This window comes from Bufo gargarizans, chromosome 9 (genome assembly GCF_014858855.1).
Source record: "Bufo gargarizans isolate SCDJY-AF-19 chromosome 9, ASM1485885v1, whole genome shotgun sequence".
Lineage (NCBI taxonomy): Eukaryota > Metazoa > Chordata > Amphibia > Anura > Bufonidae > Bufo > Bufo gargarizans.
In genome coordinates, this window is record NC_058088.1 from 96,616,198 (window position 1) to 96,638,892 (window position 22,695).

At 39.3% G+C, this 22,695-nt stretch overlaps 1 protein-coding gene across 3 annotated transcripts in view; it reads left to right on the top strand.

Moving 5' to 3' along the window:
- TENM1 (teneurin transmembrane protein 1) overlaps positions 1–15,023 on the top strand; it is a 766,344-nt gene extending 751,321 nt beyond the window's left edge. For all 3 annotated transcript variants that reach the window (XM_044305876.1, XM_044305878.1, XM_044305877.1), the window contains 5 exons: positions 7,632–7,928; positions 10,014–10,401; positions 11,039–12,259; positions 13,762–13,904; positions 14,265–15,023. In XM_044305876.1, coding sequence (XP_044161811.1) covers positions 7,632–7,928; positions 10,014–10,401; positions 11,039–12,259; positions 13,762–13,904; positions 14,265–15,023 — 2,808 coding nt within the window. The remainder of the gene's footprint in view (positions 1–7,631; positions 7,929–10,013; positions 10,402–11,038; positions 12,260–13,761; positions 13,905–14,264) is intronic.
- The last annotated feature ends 7,672 nt before the right edge of the window (positions 15,024–22,695 follow it).

Sequence of the window (22,695 nt, forward strand, 5' to 3'; positions counted from 1 at the left end):
TGATCAGATTAGGTGTAAAGCTATGTTCTGCTTACCGTATTGAGTTGTGAGGAGTCACAACTACTGTAGTACTCCTCGCTGGTTTAGATACCTGACCAGCAACCTGGGATCCCGCACAGCTGCCACAATTTGATATCTGCACTGCTAAAAGAGATGGGAGAAGGATTCCAGTAGATAAAACAGACCTGAATCGCATCCACAGCGCTGTACGCAGGATATCAACCAAATGCAAGATAATGTAAAGATGCTTTTATTGGATGCAAACTTGTCAATGCGTTTCAGTGGCAGGATGGCCCTTTTCGTCAGGACAGTTTTTGATAGTTTTTTTCAAAAACTGTCCTGATGAAGAGGGCCATTCTGCCTTTGAAACGCGTTGACAAGTTTGTATCCAATAAAAGCATCTTTATATTTTCTTGGATATGGCTGATATCCTGCGTACAGCGCAGTGGATGCGATTCAGGTCTGTTTTATCTACTGAATAAATTTTAGACCGCTGACAGGAGTGATAGATATTCCTTTCTCCATTTTTGAAGCTTTTCAGCAATTTTCCGTACACAGAGGACTACAATTAAGGCTACTTTCACACTAGCGTTCGATCGGATCCGTTCTGAATGGATCCGATCATAATAATGCAGACGGAGGCTCCGTTCAGAACGGATCCGTCTGCATTATTTTTAGCATATAACAGCTAAGTGTGAAAATAGCCTCGTACGGATCCGTCCAGACTTTCAATGTAAAGTCAATGGGGGACGGATCCGCCTGAAGATTGAGCCATATTGTGGCATCTTCAAACGGATCCGTCCCCATTGACTTACATTGTAAGTCTGGACGGATCCGCACGGATCCGCACGCCTCCGCACGGCCAGGCGGACACCCGAACGCTGCAAGCAGCGTTCAGCTGTCCGCCTGTCCGTGCGGAGGCGAGCGGAGCGGAGGCTGAACGCCGCCAGACTGATGCAGTCTGAGCGGATCCGCTCCATTCAGACTGCATCAGGGCTGGACGGCTGCGTTCGGGTCCGCTCGTGAGCTCCTTCAAACGGAGCTCACGAGCGGACCGACGAACGCTAGTGTGAAAGTAGCCTAAGAAGTAAGGTGAGCTGACTACAAGTGTGTACTTGAGTTTTTTTTACATTCTACTACTTTTAAAAAGAAGAAAATGTTTTGGGGTACATAACGCTTTTTGATATTTTTTTTATTCCATTTGTTTGGTGGTGAATTCTCATATTGTGTAGATACTAAACATGTGAAGGGGATTTTGTTTTTGCACTACTTTCCATTTTTTATTTGATAAAACTTTTTTTTAAATGGTTAATAAGGAGACTATAATAGGTGATCTTTTCATCCCTTCTAAAATACATTGCACTGTTCATGTATAGCAATGTATTTTACTGTCAGTGCTATACTGACATTCACCAGCAGGCTGCCCCAAAGAGGCGTAGCCTGCTAGGATATGCTGGAGACATGCCAGGGGCCTTCAGTAGGCCTCGGCCTGCTTACACAGACATTGACACCTGTGATCTCATTTATTGAAAAACAGAGGGAGTCCACTCTCTTTGTAACAGTTTACATACCAATACCCATGGCATCTAAGTGGCTAAATGGCCTGGACCAGCAGAAGTGCAGATCCGGGCCTTTTAACCACTTAGATGCTGCGGGCATTAGAGCAGGAACACAGCTGTCACGTGAGAGCCAAGCCCTCAATCTCCTTGGCATTGGAGAACCATGCAGTTCTTAGGCTGAGCTGCCTAACGCCCCTTAGTGACCACTGTAAATAGGCGTATAATTAACCACCCTCATTTTTTCACCTACTCAAAACTTGAGCAAGTGGTTTAAAGTGACCTCAAAAGTCCCAAAAGCCCTATTTTGTGACTACTTGATGACAGAATTCTGGAGTACCGAGCTTGATAAATCCCCCATTTAAACTTCCATTTCCCCCTTAAACTTCAAAAACCAATAACTCCCATACTGACTAAAATATCCCACTTCTAGGCGCAACTGAATTGAGACACTCAATGTTCATATCACCTGTTATTGGCTGATCAGTATATAAAACATGTTGAAAGGAATATGCCTATTGTAACAATGGCAGTTGGCAGCCACCAGCGTGCAGCGCATCCTGCTATGTACCTCAGTCAAACTGCACACAAATATGTGGCCACAGGATGAGAAAGGCCCTCATAGGGTAAATAAGTAAAGCTGAATCAGCGTCCTTCAAATTAAGGTAAATATGTGATGCTCACCTGTTTAGGTTGCACCGAATTGGGTGCAACCATGATGAAGGTCCGCTGGATGAACTAGGTATAAGGTTGGCGCTGCCGTGTCCAAAATAACCTAGGGCGAGGGCCAAGTCGCCACTGGTTGATTACTAGAAATAATGACGGTGCCCGTCACGACTTTTGTGGTCTGGCAAGCTGGTGGACGTGAGGCGCAAATCACAACCGGGTTGGAAAATACAGGTTTATTGAGAGAGATCGCGTTTCGGGGTGTGCATGACCCCTTTATCTTGTCTGGTGTGCTGTAGCTGCAGGTGCAGCTGGATGTTTGCTGTTAGATTAATGCTCCTCGGTCGCTTTTACTGATAATGTAGTACAATTCTTTGCCAGAGATGAATTAGATATGGCTGAAGCGCTGTGGCTTTGCTATTATACTTGGTCAGGTGATGCTGTCACGGTGGTAAGACTGATGTGGCTGGAGTATTTTGGCCCGGCTACTGCACGTGGTGCTGTAAGGATGAGCAGGGAGCCGGGCCAGAATACTCCAGCCACATCAGTCTTACCACCGTGACAGCATCGCCTGACCAAGTATAATAGCAAAGCCACAGAGCTTCCGCCATATCTAATTCATCTCTGCCACTTAACCGGGACCACTCTGTGTCTCTCCTGCAGCTAAGGCCAGCTTCCGCATCTTGGAGTGGGATAAAGGGTGAAGACCAGGGGAACACTTAGATTCCGCTCCCAGGTTTGGCCCAAAGCCAAACCGGTAAGTGGCACAACGGGTCCACACCCGTTGGACCATTACACCTATACTGCATGACCTGCACAAACATACAATCCAGCTAATCCCTAATTAGGCCATCTTAGAACAGTAATAACCACAGCACTCAAGGTGCGGGAGTTGTAAATGGCGTAGGCTCACAAGCCAAGCCTGCTCCATGCAACTAATACAGCTGACACCCAGCCACAATGACCGGGACTGGAGATAACTCTGATCACATTTATTTAACTACTCAGATACCGCAGTCAATAGAGGTTAATAGGCAGCCGGTAAAAATACTATAGACTGCAATAATAGACTACTCAGGCTAAAGTCCCCTGAGAGAACTCAAAGTAAGTAAAATTAAAAAATGAATACAAATTTTAATCATAAACAACAAACACAAGAATGTTAAAATTCTAATAATTTAAAAAAAACTCAAATCATGCTAAACTATTTAGCATGTGCAGTGAACGGCATAACACAAAAAATGGCCAATTAGCTATTTTTTGGGTCAGATTCCCCCCCCAAAAAAAAAAACATTGTATAAAAAGTAATCAAAAAGTTGGTACCAATAGGTACCAATAGAAACTATAGCTTGTCCCACAAAAAACATACCATCAAACACCTCTGTAGACAGAAATGTTAATTAAGTTATGGGTGCCAGAATATGGTGATGCAAAGAAACAATTTTTTTGCAAGAGTTCGAATTTTTTAAGTAGTAAAATATAATGCAACTTTATAAATTTGGTATAACGGTAACCACATGAAATTCAGTTTTCTTCCAGCTTGACCTCCGATAATCCCTACAGCAAAGAAACAAGAGGGCAAGCAGCAATAGTGAGGCACCACTATGACACACAGACGCACACTGCAGGTTTTATTACAAAGACCAGATTAAAATCACACAATGCATATAAAATCACAAATTTCTCTCTGGTGCCGCCCTTGAGTTTCACAATAGATTCTTCTGGCAAATCTGGCTCACGAAAGTGGTATCTCTGAAAGATATTGTTTGGGCCAAGACTAATGATACAACCATTTCATGCTCCGATGCCCTCCGATATGGATTTTTCTTCTCTCAAAAGTTCCAATTTATTTTTACACTATTTAGGCCTCTTTCACATGGGCGTCATATTTTTGACCCGGATAAGAGGCGTGTGCGTTGCGGGAAAATGCGCAATTTTTCTGCGCGAGTGCAAAACATTGTCATGCGTTGCACTCGCGTGAGAAAAATTGCGCATGTTTGGTACCCAAACCCGAACTTCTTCACAGAAGTTCCGGCTTGGGATTGATGTTCTGAAGATTGTATTATTTTCCCTTATAACATGGTTATAAGGGAAAATAATAGCATTCTGAATACAGAATGCATAGTAAAACAGCGCTAGAGGGGTTAAAAAAAAATAAAAAAAAATTTTAACTCACCTTAGTCCACTTGATCGCGAAGCCCGGCATCTCCTTGTGTCTACTATGCTGAACAGGACCTGGGGTGAGCATTAAATAGAGGTTAAGGACCTTTGATGACGTCACTCCGGTCATCACATGGTACGTCACAAGATCTTTTACCATGGTGATTCACCATGGTAAAAGACCATGTGATGACCGGAGTGACGTCATCAAAGGTCCTTAACCTCTATTTAATGCTCACCCCAGGTCCTGTTCAGCAGAGTAGACACAAGGATCATCTCCTAGCAACCGTGCGTGAAAATTGCACTGCATCCGTACTTGCTTGCGGATGCTATGCGATTTTCACGCTTCCCATTCACTTCTATGGGGCCTGCGTCGCGTGAAAATCGGACAATATAGAACATGCTGCGATTTTCACTCAACGCACAAGTGATGCGTGAAAATCACCGCTCATGTGCACAGCCCCATAGAAATGAATGGGTCAGGATTCAGTGCGGGTGCAATACGTTCACCGCACGCATCGCACCCGCACGGAAAACTCGCCCATGTGAAAGGGGCCTTAGACATAAAAACCTATACATAAAAACCTATACATTTGTGGTATAGTTGTAATTGTACTGACCCAGAGAATAAAGAGCACAGGTCAGTTTTGCTGCAAATGGAATGCCGTGGGAACGAAACTTGTAAGACGGTAGAGGAATTGCGTTTTTTTCCAATTTCCAATTTTTTCCCGCTTCCCACTACATTATATGCCATATTAAATGGTGGCATTAGAAATTACAACTTGTCCTTCAAAAAATAAGCCCTCATATAGCTATGTGAACGGAAAAATAAAAAAGTTATGGCTCAAGGAAGATAGGAAAGAAAAATTAAAACGCAAAAATGAAAAAACCTCCTGTATCCTAAGGATTAAAGTTTTTTTTGTTTTTTGTTTTTCCTGAGAACTGACCAATCTCTTTAGATGTTGCAGCGCTCCTTGTGAATTATCCATAGGACTCTTTCATTGTTTTCTGGGAATCATATCTTTGACCTAATCCCCACGCATAGTCCCCTGTCTTCCGAAGACTTCCTTCTTTGCTCTCCTCTACTCTGCTCCTAACGCAAATGTTTCTAAGATGTTTCATGTGCAACCTCCATACTCTGGACCCAGAAAATCAGACTGTGCCCCCACCATCCAAACTTTCAAACCTGAAAACCCACCTCTTCAGAATAAGCTAGCAACATATGAGGACCCAGATGTCACTACTCACTACGTTACCATCTCAGCAGAGTTCTTTCTCCTTCTGTACCTGTGACTCCGATTGCTGTTTGCACTTGTTTGTGTATGATATTCGTTATGTAAACCATTTTCATATGTACGGCACACTGGAATTAATGGGGTTTCAAAATAATAGTAATTATAACAGCACAGTAATACACAGACTGCTGACTGGAGCCAATTATAGGAGTCATTTTTATATAGTTCAGTCAGCAGAACTTGAGAATATTAATGTCTTATATCCATCCTGTAAGGAATGAAAGTGCATTTGTTCTGCACGTATTTGTCTGCAGTATATTTATAGCAAGTAAACTGTACTTAAAGTGGTATAACAGGAACGCAGTGGCAGGGAATAATCCAGCAGTGACAACAATTAGAACCAGTAATTATATTATAATTATTGTCATCAAAATATCATTATACTCCATAATAGATTATACTTAAAATAAATGGTACTATAAATACTGCATTAATTGCTTGACAGTTTCCATAGCTGAACATTAGGAAATCTTATTGCTGCCAACTTATATTATAACAGTAGGTCCTGCAAAACAGAGTCTTATGCCATGTGGATGTCTGCGCCAGACAGGGGCATACACAGATCTTATAGGGCCCCATAGCAAAACTTAGCATCTTCCCCCAGCGCCCCTTAAATTTCTGATGAATTTATATTTTTTTTATTAAAGGGGTTATCCCATTAATACTGTTAAAAATGAAAATCAGACCATAGGGTACATGCCAACCTCTTTCTAACAAAGCTAGATCCAAAGCTTGTACCTTACATGGGTACAGAGATCTCCCCATTCATTGCTCTGCTACATTTATATCAAGCTGGCAGCTCAAGGGGAGTGTCTGTTCTGCTGGTTCTATGGAGGCATGTTCATGCTCTTCCTATCACAACTCAGGAGGCAGTTGAAGGATTATACTGAGCATGTGCGGCCATTTCAGCGAGCAGGTCAAAGAAATAATTTTTAAAAAAATAACAGCAGGTGCCGCTATACAGATACATTTTATTGAATAACTCAGTGGCTATGCTAAATGTTTAATTACATGCAATTACAAAAGTATTTAGAACCAGGTGCTTGTTTGAAACCTGTAGAATATATGTTGTGGGACAACCCCTTTAAGTGGGAAAAAAATGAAAAAATCATGCTTCGCCGAACCCACTTTACCCAACTTCTACAAAAAGTAGATCGCGTGCTGCATAAATATGGTACTCATTCTGAACACCATATTTTTCAATGTATGTACCAGGTAACTGGCATAAATACATTGATTAATCTACGCTGTAGATTCCTTTCAGTAAATGATAAAATTTACTGGAGGAAGCTCAGTGCATAGGAATTTACACAGTTACTATTGAAATAACACTGAGCTCCCTCTAGTGGTGGCTGAAGGAAAATGATGTGGATCTGTGTAGAGGAAGGAGAGGGAATTCATCACTCGGGTCCCCTCCACCAGGCCCCATATACCTCCACGATAAGTATGCCACTGGCTATAGAGTAATATGCACTCAGCATGCCACCATATAGAGCAATGTTTCTAGTGGCGATTACCTCTGTAATACAGCATCCAATGGAGAATTACATAGTGTATGAGACTATAAATCCATATCTGTGTGAATTCTGAGACATGAAGTTAACATCTGATCTCATAAAAGGTCTATAAGTGCCATATACAACTCATAATACACCTGTGTGTATGAAGCCTAAGGCTTTTTAAAGACGGCTGTAGCTGTAGAGCTGTCATAGTGGCTACCTATGTAGCATCTATGCTTTCTGCAGGCAATGTGAGTGCTGAAAATTGTTATCCAAATCATCTGTTCAATGGGAGAAAAGCACAACTCATTCTTACACTTACCTATATACACTAAGTACATGTGATCAGGAAGACTCTACAGAGCGGATGGCAAGAACATGCCCTGATCACATTTAAGATATCAGTTGTACCTTAGGGGTTTGTTTTTCATAAGCCATTTGTGCTTACATTTTAGGCTCACAACCGAAACCTATTATCGATTGATTTTGATCACATCACCAGAACCGGAAAAATCTATGATGACCATCGGAAATTCACTCTTCGAATTCTCTATGATAAAACTGGACATCCCATCTTGTGGTCACCAAGCAGCAAGTACCAAGAAGTCAACATCACATACTCTCCAAGTGGGCTTGTTACCTCCATTCAAAGAGGAACATGGACTGAGAAAATAGAATACGATCAAAATGGAAAGATGGTATCCAGAATCTGGGCCAATGGTAAAATATGGAGTTACACATATGAGGAAAAGGTAAGTAAATGCTTAAAACATCCCAAGCCTTTTCTATAAAAGCTAATAAATGGTGAGAAGAAACTGTGTGGGGAGAGAGACAATGCTTCAACAATAAACTGATTGAAGGCTTATTTATTCTTTTATTGAAGAAGAAGGATCATTAAAGCCAGTAGCACAATAGAAAACAGAGAGAAATGAAAGGATATCACCACAATGCATTCCCGCTGCCTTTTATGACTGAATAGTAGGTTGCTCCCGTTTACATATAATTCTCTTAAATAGTCAATTGATCAGAGTACTTTTAGAGCATTTGAAAAGAAACAGATGTCATTAGTTTTATAAGTCTTACTGTTAAAATATCTCTTCAGCAGCAATCTATTCACTAAAAAATGCCAATGTGCCTTATTTCAGATATGTTCTACAGTAATAACATAGTGATTTAGCAATAAGTGGAGGCCATATCAAGATAATCAATAAGTCCTTTAAAGGGCAAGTATACCTTTACTCGTAAGGGCTGTGCGCTATAAAACGTAAAAAATATGGCACTTTGTAATATGCCCTAATTTAATATTTCCCCTCCTTAGGGTATTTACATCCAGCATATTTGTCACAGAAATTTCTTTGACTGAGAAATCTATTTTATGTATCCGAATTAAACTGTTTCTGCAGCATGTGCATGGATTTCTGTAAGCATCATTCAAATGAATGGGGCAGATGGAGACATTTCTGCAACAGATGTGCTGTGTGAGAACCTACCCTATCATATGTCACTGCTGGGCTTATTTGTTACCATTGTACAGATTTCAGCGGTTAACTAGTGGATCCTGACTACAAACAGTCTCCCCTGTAGTCAGGTTCTACCACTAAAAACTACCATCAAGCTCCACATCACACAGACTGTTCTCTCTAATACCTCATCATGTAGCTGCATCCTCTCTTTAAGATGTCATACTACAGCCTTGCAGTAGAGGGAAATAAAAGACTGAGGAGTCATTACAGCCTAAGGTCCGAACGTGCAGAGAGCATCAGGTTCAGCAGACAGTCTAATGCCCGATCCTTTTGTACTCCCTGGAGATGTCGTCTCCAGAAGTGTCTGGCAGTGACTTTTTCCTTTCTCCTCATTGAATTCAGCTGAGCCATACATGTATGGAGGAGTCAGAAGGGAGTCGAGAGAGATACCTGTCGGCTGAACAATCGTTTGGCCTACAGCTATGGTATATGGTCGCCCTTAGTTTGCTTTGGGATTGAGTAGGAATAATGGGCTTCCTTAGTGTTGGAGAAAACAATCCCACACAACAGATTGAGATGGAGTGCATGTCTCTCCATCACAGGGGAGTGTCTGTGACACGTGTCACTTAAGAAATGCTCATTGGGCTATCATCTTGAAGTCAGATTAACATGAAAAAAATCAAGATTGCAAAAAAAAAGTATGTACTCTAAAATAAGAGATTTTTGTGAGCCTTCACTTCTTAGGCACTCTTGGAATTTAATTTTTTTTCTTTGCTCCCGTTTGTAAACTACATCAGGTAAAAAGCAATGCAAAGAATCACTATACTGGTCATTTTATTGCAGAATTATGACCTCCGTTTGGGGATGCCATTGCATCAGGAGACCCACATTTTGACTACCCAAATCCAAAAACGTCTTCTGTGTGGACCAGAACTCAGTCTCTCTATCCAAACCTAGGTAATGATCAATCTGAGTCTCAGAGGTTCACACGGAGACAGACCAACTTCTGGTCACCTCAGGAGCGCTTTAGGATTCAGGTAGTCAGAGTGTGGGTCATCTAATGTAATGGCAGACCTGATCGGGGCTCATAATTTTGCAATAAAGGGTCTGATATAATCATTACCTACACTATATTTTGCCTCGTGTAATTTAAAACAGGGTAAAAAAAAAAAGAAGAAGTTCTTGGAGTTCTGGTTTAATGATGTCAGAAAACTAATTAAATCTGTAGTATCAAATTGGCTTGATGGCTTAATAAGATCTGAGACTAGGAGGCCTCCATGAATCTAAAAAACAGGGACTCATAGAACCTATCATAATGTGGATATTGTGTGATACATGTAATAACGTGACTTCATTTATTCTCTTTCATTTCAGTCTATAAGCATCTTTTTGCACAGCCAGCGACGTTACATCTTTGAATATGATCATTCGGATTACCTTGCTTCAGTAACTATGCCGAATATGGTCCGCCATAGTCTTCAGACAATGCTCTCTGTTGGATATTACCGCAACATATACAACCCTCCAGACAACATTGGCTCTTTTATACAGGATTACAGTGGAGCTGGACGTCTACTGCAGACATTACATCTTGGAACGGGACGTAGAGTCTTTTATAAATACACAAAGCAAACAAGGCTGTCTGAAATTCTGTATGACACTACCCAGGTTACATTCACCTATGAAGAGTCTTCGGGAGCCATTAAAACAATTCATCTAATGCATGAGGGATTTGTTTGTACTATTAGATATAGACAAACAGGTATGCAATATTGTAATAACATCAAATATATCTTGGTAGTGATAACTGATATATTGTATAGTTCATCTACTGCAGATAGTATCTATTCTGTCAGAGAACAATGCTATGGTTATATAATTATTCATAAACACATTATTATGACCACCTGCTAATATCCATAGTAACTATCGTGTGCAGCACGGACAGCAGCTAGACGGGCTTGGAGTGACTCAATAAGGTCCTGGTAGGTTGTCACAGGTATCTGGAGCCAAGCTGACTGCAGTGCATCCCAACAATTGTAAAGGGTGGGTGAGGGAGGATCCATAGAGCAAACATGATGATCAAGATGGTACCACAGATGCTCAGTTGGGTTCAAGTCTGGGAAATTAAGGGGCCAGGGTAGTACTTGAAAGTACCAATGTCGCCCATTTCTAGCAGTGTGACATGTTGCATTGTCTTGCTGGAAGATCCCATCTGCCTCAGGGAAGACAATCAGCATGAATTGGTTTAAGTGATCTGCAAGGATGGATTCATAGCCAAACTGGTAGAGAGTGCCTTCCACATGGATGAGCATATAAATGAGTATATACAGTAATTAATTTTATATGTATCCAAAATAGGGAATTTCAGTATTAACCTATCCAAATCTTGTTAACAGGACCTCTTATTGGACGACAGATCTTCAGATTCAGTGAAGAAGGTCTTGTGAATGCAAGGTTTGACTACAGCTATAACAACTTCCGAGTGACCAGCATGCAAGCAATGATAAATGAAAATCCTCTTCCTATAGACTTATACCGTTATGTCGATGTGTCTGGGAGAACTGAACAGTTTGGAAAATTCAGCGTCATCAATTATGATCTAAATCAAGTCATTACAACTTCTATGATGAAACATACTAAAATATTTAGCTCTAGTGGGCAAGTTATTGAGGTGCAATATGAGATTCTAAAGGCTATTTCTTATTGGATGACAATACAGTATGATAATATGGGTCGAATGATCATGTGTGGAATAAGAGTGGGCGTGGACGCGAATTTAACAAGATATTCCTATGAGTATGATCCTGATGGTCAACTTCAGGCTGTATATGTTAACGACAAACTTCAGTGGAGGTACAGTTATGATCTGAATGGAAACATAAACCTGCTTAGCCATCGTAATAGTGTTCGCTTGATCCCACTGAGATATGACATTGGAGACCGGATCACCCGACTTGGAGAGATTCAGTATAGAATGGATGAAGATGGGTTCCTCAGACAAAGGGGCAATGATATATTTGAGTACAATTCTAATGGTCTTTTGAGCAAGGCATATAACAAGGTTGCAGGTTGGAATGTACACTACCGATATGATGGGCTTGGTAGGCGCGTTGCAAGCAAATCGAGTACTGGATCTCATCTGCAGTTCTTCTATGCAGATCTAGCTAATCCAATAAGAGTCACTCATTTGTACAATCATAGCAGTTCAGAAATAACTTCACTCTATTATGATCTCCAAGGACATCTAATTGCCATGGAATTGAGCAGTGGAGAGGAGTATTATGTAGCATGTGACAATACAGGGACACCTCTAGCTGTATTTAGCAGTAGAGGCCAAGTTATAAAGGAAATTCTCTACACACCTTATGGCGACATCTACGAAGACACCAATCCAGACTTTGAAATCATAACTGGATTCTATGGAGGACTGTATGACTCTCTGACTAAACTTGTACACCTTGGACAAAGAGATTATGATGTTGTGGCTGGACGATGGACCACACCCAACCATCAGATTTGGAATAGATTAAATACTGACCCAAGGCCATTTAACCTGTACTCATTTGAAAATAACTATCCAGTTGGCAAGACCCAGGATGTGGCACAGTATACTACAGGTACAACAATTTGTTTTATCTTTCATCCCAGAGAGTAAGACTTGTGTATAGAGGTGGTATGCTCTGCATACAGACGCTAAAATTATACACTGTAAAATATTTTAATTTTGAGTCATATGATGAACTCCAATGCAATTTAGTAACACGAAAGGATTAATAATTGGTTAAAGGGAACTTGTCTGAGGGATTCTTGTGAGAGGCGGGAGCTCCAGCAGTTGGATCCCCACCGATCAGACACTTATTCCCATCCCTGAAGGCACATATATATGCCACAGGTATAATCTATAAGGATGAACAAATTTCCTATCTGTGATCTGAACAAGGAAAGGCATGAACTACACTAGGTGTAAAATGATAACTGCAGGAGGGTAGAATAGAGGTCTAGTCAGAAAATGTGTGAAAATCTAATTTTGCTATATTATTCACTGATTTAAGAATTATGATAGGAATATGTTCACAGTTGCATTTCTAAATCCAGCTCTTCCAGTAGCCTGTTGCTGCCTAAATTCTGGCTGTCAGTTGGACAAAAAATGCAGCTTTAAGCGGCATTTGTCCATCTGAAATCCAGCATTTATATCGGAATGCTGCAAGATCACCTCTGGATCCTAATAATGGGGATCCAGCAGTGAATTGTAAAATATGGCAATGCTGGATCTTGTAAATTGTGTTTCCTGCCAGATCAGATAACCGGAGATGTGAACATGCCCTTAGCACAGCAAAAACATAAGAGGTGCAACATAGGAAGAATGTAGTCATTTCATACATATGCTGTAACAATTGAAGTAATTTGACTGTTGAAAACTATTCATGTACAAGGCACTGTATGCATTACTGTATCATTAGGGTTAATAGTGTACCTTCAATGGAAGCAGCCGACTGCTATGGGGTCAGGGGAAGGAGGACCCAGAGCTGAACTTCATCTTCTTTCTCTTCCTGGTGTAAAAGCACTGCATTTTCATGCAGCCACCACTAGGGAGAGCTAACAGATTATTACAGCTTCTAAATCAGTCAATTGTAACTACATAAATTCGGATGGACTGAGCTCCCCTTAGTGGTGGCTATAGGCAGCCAGCTTTGTAACAGAAGAAAACGGGAGATTTATTAACATATTTATGCCAATTGTCTGGTGTGAATACATTGAGACATATGGTGGTCAGACTGAGTACCATATTTATGAAGCCTCTGTTTCACTTATGACCATGTGTGTCTTTTTTATTACAATTTGTTAATTAAAATTTTCTTCCAGAAAAAACATACATTCCTCAGAAATCTGGGGCTTTGCATTTTGCATTGCATGGGAGTGATTGAAACTAAGGGCATGTGGACCCATACAAAGTTTTGGTATGGGACCACATGAGATCTCGCTCCCAACAACTGTATAAAAAGCATTGAGTCATCATTTACTGGACACAACTGACCGAAGTGGGTTATTAGGAATTAGATAGGGCCCATGCTTTCTATATTATTATTGTGAGTTTATGTATATTGTCTACTCTGTCTAGATATCGGAAGTTGGCTGGAGCTTTTTGGTTTTCAACTCCACAATGTACTTCCTGGGTTTCCCAAACCAGAGGCAAAAGGCTTTGAGTCAACATATGAACTACTACAACTACAAACGAAAACCCAGGAGTGGGATCCTGGGAAGGTTGGTATTTTTCTTATAACCACTTTTAAATTCTTGAAGCATCCTTCTCACATTGTATTTACCACTAATATACCACATTACCAAATTCATGTTCGCTGTGCAGATAGAGGAAATCACCAGTTCTTGTAGTCATTCTTCAGATTTTTCTGTTTGGTTTCTTTTTTGCTTTACATCTCTGAAATGCATGCTGGGGAATAAAAAAAGGTAAAACATTAGTAAAGTAAAAAATTATTATTAATCCTCTGTTGAAGGAATTGTTCTGACCTATTTACTGAAACAGAAGTAATATTTGAATAAAGTAGATATTGAGTGATAAAAAGATATTCTGAGTGAACTAATGCACATTATTTATATTTTTAGACAATTCTTGGGATACAGTGTGAGCTTCAGAAACAGTTGAGAAACTTCATTTCTTTAGATCAGCTTCCTATGGCTCCAAAACATAATGATGAAAAATGTCATAGAAACATAAAATATCCAAGATTTTCAGCTGTACCATCTTTATTTGGAAAAGGGATAAAGTTTGCCATCAAAGATGGAATTGTAACAGCTGATGTAATTGGAGTAGCGAACGAAGACAGTCGCCGTATTGCTGCCATCTTGAATAATGCCCACTACTTGGAAAATTTGCATTTTACCATTGATGGTCGGGATACGCACTCCTTCATTAAGTTGGGCTCCTTGGAAGAAGATCTTACTGTTATTGGAAACAGTGGTAGTGGTCGTATTCTAGAAAATGGAGTCAATGTCACTGTGTCACAGATGACATCAATGGTCAATGGAAGAACTAGACGGTTTGCTGACATACAGCTTCAACATGGCACCTTGTGTTTTAACGTTCGCTATGGAACAACCATCGATGAAGAGAAGGATCATGTTATAGAATTAGCAAGGCAGAGAGCTGTGGCCCAGGCTTGGACTAAGGAACAGAAGAGACTTCAGGAAGGAGAGGAAGGCATAAGAATGTGGACAGAAGCTGAGAAACAACAACTTTTAAGTACTGGGAAGGTCCAAGGCTATGACGGATATTTTGTTAATTCAGTGGATCAGTATCTTGAACTTTCTGATAGTGCCAACAATATTCACTTCATAAGACAGAGTGAAGTAGGCAGGAGGTAACAAACAAACAAAAGACACTCTTTGCCTTTGCGTCACCAAAGACTGCCTGTTTTTAAAGCATAAAATGGTTTATTGTAACAATTTTCTAGATCAGATCTCTGTATATGTAAATATGAAGAAACATATCCAACTGCCTTTAAATGTGACAAAAGATGGTATTTTAATATTGTTAGTTTTAACAGTGCCATCCTGATAGCACTGATGAGGTCTCTCTACCACAATGTTGAGCAGTGTATTTAAAATGTAGCGGTGTATACTTTCTGGATTGAACCCATATTATGAGAACGCAGACTATAAATACTCTAGAAGAGGTGATCCCTATATTCTACATTCTCATGGCATTTTCTTCAATTCGCAAAATAGATCCGTCTACTGTATCAGTGATAGTTGCCCTTTAAGACCTCTTAAGTGCTCATGGGATGCAAACATGACAGTAAAGCTTCTTATACAGTATCTTGTGTGGCGGTATTCAGCAGTTTTGCATACATATTAACCATTACAGAGTTGCCACTCTTTACCGGAGACTAGAGCTTATGTGATGATATAGCGTCTAGACAAAACAAAATCTACCTAAAGAGTATTAGTAAGTATATGATAAAATCAAAGTGTGTAATACTGGAAACTTGTCATTGTTTCTTATTTTTTTCATAAATGAACATTATTTCAAAATAAAAAAAAAGAAATAAATGTTGTGAGTCATGTATACTCAGATGGTACTCTATGGTACTTACTCCAAATTTCAGTAGTATGTCTTAAAGTATTAGATGTTGTCATAGGATAATAAAACAGGCGGACTGTGTTATCCCAGTTCAATATCGATATGTTATGTCACACTTCATCAATCTAGTTTTCCCATAGACCCAAAATGTTTCCTGGCAATTAGCCTGAATTATATTTCATCTAACATATTTTCTACAGAAAGTTTAATGCTGCATATTATATGGCGATGCTTGTCACCTTCCCTTTAAGGCTAAATGCACACGATCAGGATTGCGTGCGGTTGATCCGCACCGTAGGTCATGTACATGTAATCATGTACGTAGATTTTGACCTGGGGTGCGGAATTTAAAATCCGCAACATGTCAATTTATTTTATTTTTCCTGACCGGATTTTCTTCGTTCATTTAGTAAAATCCACATGCAGAAAATCAGCACCAATTGGTGCGGATTGACCGTACAGATTTGCCTGCGGATTTCAGTGCGGATTCTCTGCACATGAATCCTGAACGTGTGCCTGTACCCTTACACATGAAACATAGCACCAGAAGTCAAAGAGCATTTCCCCTAAAATAAAAAAAAATTCTGGACATATATGGAACAATTCTGCTGTGTAAAAAACTAAACAAAAAAAAAACTTGCAATATTCTTTTCAGTCAGTTTCATTTGTCTTGGTCTCCTATACTGGTCTCAGATTTTGGAGATCAAACACTATTAGGCTGCATGCATACGGCCGAAGTGCGGCCGTTCCGTGAATTGGGGACCGCAATTGCAGTGGGCCAGAACCATTCAACTTTAATGGGTCCGTGGTCTGTCCGCACCGCAAAAAAATATGACATGTCATATTTATTTGCGGTGCGGAACAACGGAAAGAAACACCACGGAAGCACTCCATAGTGCTTCTGATGTTCCATGACTCCGTTCCGCATCTTCGGAATTGCGGACCCATTCAATTGAATGGGTCTGCATCCGTGATGTGGGGTGCACATTGCCGGCAGCCGTGGATTGCCGACCCGCCATTTGCGGGACGCAATACGGTCACGGACGCCCAGCGGCCATGTGCATGAGGCCTTACAGAGATTTCCTTAGACATATAGGCAACTCTATGCAGAGCGACATTCCATAACAAGGCAGATTAATATTCCATGAACCCCTGAAATTTGGAATTAAATGTTTATCACAAGTGCATTACCACCCACCTACACTTGTACTAACAGCCCAGATTAGAGACACCTCAGATCCCAACCAAATAACCCATAAAACTTTGTTACCAATAACAAAAAGCGGGGCGCACATAGTTCACCCCAGTCATCCTGTTATGCAGTCAGTCTGGGGAATTTTTCAGGACATACTTTTTAAAGTAATAGGCGCCTGCACATATTATTATGCAGAAACATAATGTACTGGCATTTAAAGTGAAAATAAAAAAAATAAAATAAAACAATTATTATAATAAATAAAGTGTAGAGAAAAAAAAAAACACTAAATACATGTTAAAAGCTGTGAGATTCATGTAGCAAAGCTATAAATAACATGTCTGGCTAATCCCATAACTTATACATACAATAAAAATAACATATTCTTTCATGGAATGTGTCATCCGAAAAATGATCTATTTTTTAAATAACATTTTTATGTTTGATGTGTTTAAAAAAAAAAAATTGGTGATGTTATTTTTTTAATTTCCCATTTAAATATCTATACTTAAACAAAACCGTAAAATCCTGAAGTTGTCGCACTGGCCACTAAGCCTAATAATTGGCGCCACTTCTTGGTCTATATAGATCACTTTACTGCAGTAATATACCATTCTAAACCTGCCTGTAATGATAAGGAGGCATCATCTATGTGTAGATAAGTAAGGATCCTCCATTCACAATAAGTGATTGTCAAATCATATCTACTGTTCCCTTGTACAATGACCCCCGCACAGGTCACAGAGCATGCCCAGAAAACTGTTCAATAGAAGTCAACAAGGTCCCCTCCTGACCATTGTGCCTATCGACCATGGGGCTGCTGTTAAGCAATTTTTTTTTATACTTTGCAAATGCTGTTAGGAGCAGCTTAGAAAGATGGCTGCCCCATAATCATGTTCAGAAAACAGAATAAAGGAGATGTGTCACTATCTGGTTTTAACTGGCAGATAAAAATTTTGGTGACACATTTCCTTTAAAAGCTCTAGACCTTTGCTTTGATTTTTTTTTTTGTTCAGTTGCTTCCTAAATGTAAAATTAAGCAACTTTATAAGTTGTCCGCATTAAAAATATCCTATCATTTTGCTTCCATGGAGTGTGTGTAAGACCCTCATCAAGTTGCTGGTGCTGCAGAATCTGCCATTAACTCATCCGGCTCCTGTTTCTGCTACTTTTTTCAGCTCTCCCCTTCCCTCAGTCTTACAGATTGCAGGAGGTTGGACACTGCAGATACAGGTGAAACTCGAAAAATCAGAATATCGTGCAAAAGTCCATTTATTTCAATAATGCTAATTAAAAGAATTGCATTAATACAGCTTAAAATAAAAATTTTGTGAAAAGGTTCAATATTCTAGGCTCAAAGTGTCACACTCTCGTTAGCTAATTAATCTATACCCCCTGAGCAAAGGGCACCTCAAAATTGTGACTTTGGGGTTTCATAAGCTGTAAGCCATAATCATCCAAGCTATAACAAATACAGGCTTGAAATATCTCGCTTTGCATGTAATGAGTCTGTCACATATGTTGGTTTCACCTTTTAAGTTGCATTACTGGAATAAATTAACTTTGCATGATATTCTAATTTTTCGAGTTTCACATGCATACCTCACTTCCACTTGAGGAAAGTCTGAAATTTAGATATCAGGGGTCTGAAAATGAATGAATGCATGAATATTGTAGACTAAAGCTTAGTATGTTTTTTAAAATTATTATTATTATTCAAGGTAACCATATGTAAAAAGAATCTTTGCCAAAAGGGTCCATAGTCTTTGAGGTATTTTGATAAAAATCTAAAATTTATGATTGAACGTTAATTTATGAACCTCAAAATTACACCTAAATGAAGCACAAATCCTAAACCTTAAAAGTGAAATCGTTATTGCCGTGAGGGCACAAAAAGTTGAAAACAAAAGATTTGTCTGTTCCTAAAGAACTTATGAGAGAAAATTTGTCTCACCCAATATTTGGTTCTGAGTAAGGAGACTGAATCAAATATTAAGAAGCTTTCCACAATAGGATAACAATACAGGGACCTTATCTGGCCATACACATTAATGTGTGTGAGGAGCTGAATATTTTCATCCAATCTTTTTGTTCTCCTGGGAGATAAGCCACCGCCAGAAGAGTCTGACGGCGGCTTTCTCTGCTCTCTCCATAGAATACACATATATGTTCATGTAAGTGTACGGGGAAGTCGGGAAGGTGTCGGGAGAGATGGGGGTCAGACACTTTATATCTCCAGGTAATTATCACAATTACACAATATTGAGAACAATTAGAATATGATTTAATATGACATTGGTGATTAGTAAACCCCAATCGTCTTGCTATGAAAGAAAGTTATCTTTATCTTTATCTTGTTATAACCGATGTAAGCATAGACATCACAACTTCTAATATATTAGCGAGCATATAAAATACTATTTATAGACACCAAACTACAGACAAAAGACATAGCAAACTAACACAGAAGTATATAACCTAACAATCAAATTGTAAAACTCAGTTATATTTATGTGTAACATGTCATATCTGTATTTTTATGAGAGTTGTCATTTAAGGATTATGGTTCCCCTTGGCACCTACCACTAAAGATTGTACAGTTTGTTTCCGTGGTAAGTTCTAACAAGGAAAGGCAGGGCCTCGTAGAAATCAAGTGCAATGTTTAGATCTTTAAACCCAGGAGAGCCCGTTTATAGAGATTTAGATTTTATTTTTATTAGCATTGAAAATATCTCATGGGTATATTTTATTAAGTGTAACTGTCATACTAGGAAATATATGTAGAAGTGAAATCTGAATGTATACATTATACATAAGTAGATGTCCTTTGTTAGTTCTTACAGACTGAATTGAGAATATGTACTTTTATATGAAATACGATAATGATTCTTTATGTTTTGCTATACGCTGCTATTACATTGTGTGTTTGAGAAATTACAAAATAGTAGGTTAATTCATATTCTACCTCTTTACAGATATTCAATTAACACTCTTACAATCATGATGAATGGGTTAAAACAAAGTCACTTTTCTTTGAAAGGGGTAAAGAGTGAGTAATTGGCCACACCATAATCACATACTATATGCTGCACAGGTGAATAGTACAGACTGTACAGATTGGCATAAATGCAATTTACTAATGGCTTAAATGCTTTACACACCTTTGCAGTGAATGTATTTGTATTGCTCATTTGCAAAAGACAAGGGGGCACTGCCTCCGACTCCGAAAGCGTCAAAGCTTCTTTACTGTAATAACTGTGAATCTGTGGAATAGACTTCCTCAGGACGTGGTCACAGCAGGAACAGTGGACAGTTTCAAAAAGGGTTTAGACAAATTCTTAAAAGTAAAGAACATAAATGCTTATGAAAACGTGTAGAAATCTGAGTCTCACTTCCTTCTGGGATTCGCATCCTCACCTATCCCTTGGTTGAACTTGATGGACGTTTGTCTTTTTCCAACCGTATTAAGTAAAAATTAAGCAACTTTCTAAACTACTTTTCTTCATTAAATATTTCCTACCATTTTGCTTCTGCAGACTATGTGCAAATCCTTCACCTAGCTGGCAATGCTGCAGTATCTGACATCCATCCATCAGAGCACTGCTCCTGTTACTTATAGATCTCTCTGTATTCTCCCTTTAATCTCTTAGTCTTAGAGATAGCAGCGTGAAAGGGAATGAGGTTGTACATAGCATATATACAGGCTGTAGATAGGAAGGAAAACATACACTAAGCAAGAGAAAGACAGCAACATCCTGGACACATAGATCTCACATCCAGCATGTATTAGTTGGAGGCAAATATCCACATAAGAAAAGCCTTAATCTAGGAGCAGGTTTCAAACTGAATACATTTGAAATTGATCATTTTATAACCATAAACATAACAGTCATCATTAACTATTGGTATCTGTTGGTACATTTATCATAATCATTACATCTATAGCCAGTTTTAGAGTGCAGACTGTCAAGTGCCAAGTACTGTGAGGATTGCTTTCTGTCTAATATAAATGCATTGAGAAGGTACACACTGTACCTCATCCGGATGCTAATCTATACAATCTAAACCTGCAGGAGACTATATGGAACAAGCAGGAAGTTTGGACACTTATATTTCATTTAAATTTTAAAAAAAAGTTACCATACCCAAAGCTAAATGAATATTAGATTTTTTTTTTACATTTAGTAGTGTTACACCCTACTAAGGTTATTTTTGTCTTATTATTAATTTTAAGCATTCTAGTAATATTCATTATTATTTTGACACAAGTGGTCCAAATATGAGGATTCTCTTATTATTTTAGGAACTTTGAAATTTGTCAAAAAATATTTGTTTAGGTCTAGAAGCTAAATATTACAAATAAAAGAAAATAAGGGAAATGTAGCACAGAATAAGTAAAACCCAGGCAAAAATCAAGGTATCCAAAAATGTAACATTAAACATTTATCTAGAATGTGCAGATCAAGAAAAGCCATATGGATACAAAAGTTAAAAAAGTTTTCAGTGTCTGAACTGGGGTAGTCTGGGAAATTACCATAATTAGGACATGCTAATACAGTTACATAGTCATTGCAATGGTCTTTGTGACAATCTGTTTTTGGGAAGTAGACACCCCCTTAAACACTGCATCACTGTATCAAGATGAAACTTTTTAAAGTCAGTTTCGATTTCATTTAAAGATGGCGAAACATGCACCAAATTTATCAAAGGTCACGCAATGGTTGGTAAACTTGCCGTATTTTTACACTGTCTAAAAATTTGGCTTAGCTTTTCCTAGATCTTTTTGTTTTCTTCATCAGTGGCAAGGACTGCAATTTGCGTCAAGCTAATGATCCTTGGGCCCACCAGAGGAGATGATCCTGAGGGCCCATCCTTTGTATATACAGGACATGTGAACATCCACAGCAATTTTCCACTTGCATGATGTATCATCAACAAGGAAATCTAGTTCAGACAAAGGCTGCAAAGGGCCCTGTGCAAGAAAAGTGTGATCTTCTTGTTATGCAGCAGTAAAACCAAGTACAAATATAGCCAAGTAAAGCGCTCGGCTATCTCTGGAACTCCCACAGAAATGATCGGTGGGGATTCCAGCGATAGGGATCGTTCCGGATATACCTACCCGGAATACTCCTTTAACAGTAGTTTATGTGGAAGCATTGAAGAAGTCAGCCCTGTTTTATTAGCCCTGTTTTATTAGGGGCCCACAGTGGTATTAGAGTCTGGGTCAATCAGAGAATCCTCTGGTACTGTGGTGAGCCGGTCCTATCCTGGCTGCAGTCCGCTCAGTGTGGCATCTGGGGACTCCAATAAAAATGTAATTAAAATTAGAAAAATATTTGAAAAACACTCAAGAAAAATTATCATTTTGCAAACAGAATCAGACAATACAGTTCACTATGTAGCCTGTGCCTTACTCTCAAGTAAACCCAAGACAACAAACTATTTTAAAAAGTGTATCCAAAATTATAAAATTTAAAAGGGGTTGTGCAGGTTTGGGCAGACCTGCGAATGGAAGCATATTTTCCTGCTTCTTGACTCTGGATCCCCGGTCCTGTGCTCTCCGGTCTCCACTGCTCTGCTCATGTCCCTAGAGAGAAACCTTTGATTTGATGCTGCTGCAGCCAATAACTGGCCACAGAGGTGACTTGCTCCCTTTGTGTCATGTGAACATTTGTTATGATGCAAGGGGAGCAGGTCATCACTGCAGCCAGCAATTGACTACAGCAGAAGCAAAACAGAGGTTTACAGGGACCTAGGCA